Source organism: Gouania willdenowi, chromosome 14 (genome assembly GCF_900634775.1).
Source record: "Gouania willdenowi chromosome 14, fGouWil2.1, whole genome shotgun sequence".
Classification (NCBI taxonomy): Eukaryota; Metazoa; Chordata; class Actinopteri; order Blenniiformes; family Gobiesocidae; genus Gouania; species Gouania willdenowi.
Window position 1 is genome coordinate 27,160,874 of NC_041057.1, and position 3,733 is coordinate 27,164,606.

The following is a 3,733-nucleotide window of genomic DNA, read 5'->3' on the forward strand; positions in this document are numbered from 1 at the left end:
AACCCTTCGGCAACCGCGCTAACAGCACCAAATGAGCTATTTCCCCCGATAGTAGCGCTCCCTAGTCTGTTAAATGTAGACATTGGATTAGATTACACAAAAGAATATATAACAGAGAGAAATACAGCAAACGACAATCCGTTATGGCAGACTTGTAGGGAAAGACAAATAGCTCGCCATGTTTTTATTGATTGACATGAGACGTGTCCAACCCGGTAAGAGGCCAAATTTGAAATAGTGTGCGTCACCGCTGTCTTAGCCAATCGAGTTGCAGCAGGGGCGGGTTTTTGTGTGTCCGTTACGCAGGAAGCACAGTGGTTAGAATAAGGGAGAATCCAATCCGGTTTGAGCTAGTTTTCTTCCAATGGAACATTAACGACTCGCTGCGCTGTATTAGACTGTAGTGTCACGGCTTTATCCAGAAAATACCACTGTATTTTTGCCTCAATTCTATACCAACTTCTTTCTTTTTCTTTTCTCCAAAACACCTCATTTTAACCAACCATGCCTAAAAGGAGCAAAGTGAGTAGCCTGCGGTCTTAAATTCTTTGACTTGTACAGTATCTTTATCTTTACCTACTAATGCTATTTCTAAAACTAGCTCGTGTTGTTGTCATGTGACCATAGTCGCACAAATCCTGCTTTCAGCGTGTTTTTAGTGCAACGTGATTGTGTTACAGCACTGTGAGTCTGAGTGTTTTGATTTGGTTTAGTGGTCTATTCTTTCTGGTGTCGTGTAAATCATTTATGAGACCATATTGCAACAGAATTGCGATATGCACGACTGCACCGATTAGAAACCGGTTAGTTAGATGTGTTGTTAGTGGAAGGGGGTTTGGTCGTTAAGTAGCTTTTCTGCAGAGAAAGTTGGCGGCATATTGATTGTTATCGGTGGGGGTAGTCTCTCACTCACTCCGGGGGCTCAAGTTTTACCGAAGAAAAGCACGACTTCCTCATGAAATCTAACATTTAGTAGCTGTAGTTGTATAGTCAATAATGTTTGCAGCGTTTTTTTTTAATATATATATATCGAAATTACTCTGCTTATGTATGTGTTTTTTAATTAACCAGATAAAGTTAATGGCGGGGACGCGCACGGTTTATTGAATGAAGCTGCGCGCGCACGTGTGTGTGTGCGCGCGCGCGCTGTTGGCTCGGGCCAGTCGTAGGTTATGCAATGGCGATGGTGAGCCTCTGTTGCTGGGTTCTCACAGATTCTGCTACCGCGACACACGGCGCTGAGCACGACGGAGACACGCTTCAAACTTATGGCGGGAACACAGGCTACAGACAGCGGCTATTACCAATGAATGAGTGGGCTGTGAGGAGGCGGGGCTTTCCCCTCCTTCCTCCGCTGTTATACAGTATTGTGACACCGCCCCCTAGTGTCCGCTTTTATTATACCTCACAGGACTTGTGTTTTCAAACACGCTGCTCTGTACCCCTCCGCCAGGGAATATAGGTCCCATATTTTATGCTTTTTCCAGTTGTTTGTCTTTCTTTATGAATTATATTCTCTATGCAGTAATCATTTTTAATTTTAATCTAATTGTCAAGTCAATATATTGAATGTATTCATGATGTTCACTTTTGAGTTACAGTACATAACATGTTCTACACACTTGTTTATAACGGCTTCTGACTCCTTGTTTTGCAGATAGCCATAGATGAGGCAGCGGTAAGGATTATTATTATTTTTTTTTTTTACCATTTGTGAATAAATAAATAAATGACAATATACAGCCACTAGATGTCAGTGAGTCTGTAGTATCTGATGCTGAACTAATCACTGTTTGTTCACTCTGCAGCCCAAAAGGAGATCGTTGAGGTTGGGGGACGTAAGTAGTAGTCGATTAAAACACTAGCAAAAGTTTTGAACCTACTTTCTTGTGATGACACAATTTTCTTTTATTTTTTTTTGTAGAAAGCAGAGCCAGCAAAGGCAGAGCCCAAAACAAAGCCAAAGGTGAGACTGTGTTTAGAACAGATTAAGTTTGTCCTGTTGTCTTAAACAGATCCTCCACTGTGTTTATGAAAATCTTTTAAGTGTCCTTTTTAGAAGATTATGCCTAATAAAACGCATTATTTTGCATCCTATTCATTTTTATTTTAAAAATGGGACTACTTTGCCGTTTTAAAAACCTGTGTTCCGCCATCTTAAAATCACGTGATTGTAGATGTCGCACACCTCCATTTGCCAGTAAATATCCCATTGTTTTCTATTGGAGTGAAACATTCAGCCTGCTTTTTAAATCATTTAGCAGCTTTTTAGGTCAAAATGCCAATTTGTGCAACCAAACCGCAGAGTTGGAACTGTCGCCCCTTTGGTCATAGATTAATTTTCAGGTCAGAACTGTTTTTGTCGTCTTTGGATAAACAAAAGTGTTACATCAACATCTTTAACTTTCCCTGTATATTTAGAGCAACCAAAAGCAGCACAAGTTGGCATTTTGACCAAAAAAGCTGCTAAACGATCTAAAAAAGCAGGCTGAATGCTTCACTCCAATAGGAAACAATGGTTTGTTTACAGGCAAATTGGGGTGATGTCATCAATCATGTGATTTCAAGATGGCAGAACACAGGCTCTAAAATGGTAAAGAAATCCCATTTTTGGAAATGAAATAGGCAAGGCAAATTTATTTGTATCGCGCATTTCATACACAAGGCAACTCAATGTGCTTTACATGATAAAACATTCAACAGCTTAAAATCAAAGAGCATTTAAAATCATCAACAAACACATGACATCAACAACATGACCAAAAATCTCTCTCTCAATCATACGCAGTAGAGAAAAATAGTGCCTTTAACTTTGATTTAAAAATGTTCACATGTGGTGCTGACTTCAGCTGCAGTTTGTTCCACTTCCTAACAATTAAACACAGCATCACCATGTTTACTGTGAGCTCTGGGCTCCACTATCTGACCTGTGTTCATAGATCTGACTATACTTGACTATAAATAAATAATAATAAAGACAAATATCTTGCAAAATAATGCATTTTGTTAGGCATATATCTTCTAATTAGTACATTTCAAAGATTTTAGGCGACATTCGTAAAAACAGTGGAGGATCCCTTTAAACTGTTAGTTTATCAACATTGGTCATTGTTTTTGTCTGTAGAAGGCGCCTGCGAAAGCTAAAAAAGCCAAGGAGGTGGAAAAGGCCAAGCCTGAGGAGAAAGCAGACGATGCCCCTGCAGAGAACGGTGAAGCCAAAGCTGAGGAAGAGGTAAGTGGTTACTTGTGACATTTGAAATAATAGACGTATAACTTAACTCAAAGTATGCTCCTAATTTCTGAATTTTTTTCCACAGGCCGCTGCTACGGACGCCGCTGAGGAAAAGGACGAGGCAGCAGAATAACATCTTTCCAGCTTCACACTCCCTGTACCTCTTTTCTTGTACAATTCAGGGGAATATTTTTATCAGCTATTTTCTAAAAAAAAAAAAAAAAAGGTTTTTTAGTAGTTTGATTGTAGAATACACTTCTTTTTTTTTTAAAAGGGGGAAAAAGTCAATTGGCAAAAGGAAGTTAATCACATCCTCGTGATTATGCCATCATTGTTGTTACAGTGAGTGGATTTCATTTCAGTTCTAAATGTGAAGGTGTGTGGGGGGCGGGGTGGGTGGGGGGCAGAAACAGGTAAGCATGTCAACAGGCAAGGCGGAGGATTACATTCCATATGCTTTATAAGGGACTGTGTATGTGAACTTTGCCAGGGAGGGATGGA

General features: G+C 39.9%; 1 protein-coding gene across 1 annotated transcript; it reads left to right on the forward strand.

Moving 5' to 3' along the window:
- The first annotated feature begins 290 nt into the window (after positions 1-290).
- Positions 291-3,485, forward strand: hmgn1b (high mobility group nucleosome binding domain 1b). Its single transcript, XM_028465871.1, has 6 exons — positions 291-522; positions 1,658-1,678; positions 1,809-1,838; positions 1,925-1,966; positions 3,125-3,232; positions 3,318-3,485. Exons 1-6 carry the CDS (start codon positions 505-507, stop codon positions 3,363-3,365), a joined length of 267 nt encoding a protein of 88 aa, XP_028321672.1. The 5' UTR covers positions 291-504; the 3' UTR covers positions 3,366-3,485.
- The last annotated feature ends 248 nt before the right edge of the window (positions 3,486-3,733 follow it).

Coding starts and splice junctions, on each gene's coding strand:
- hmgn1b (XM_028465871.1), top strand. Junction 1,679..1,808: donor TAGCCATAGATGAGGCAGCG/GTAAGGATTATT, acceptor TTCACTCTGCAG/CCCAAAAGGAGATCGTTGAG. Junction 1,967..3,124: donor AGCCCAAAACAAAGCCAAAG/GTGAGACTGTGT, acceptor TTTTGTCTGTAG/AAGGCGCCTGCGAAAGCTAA.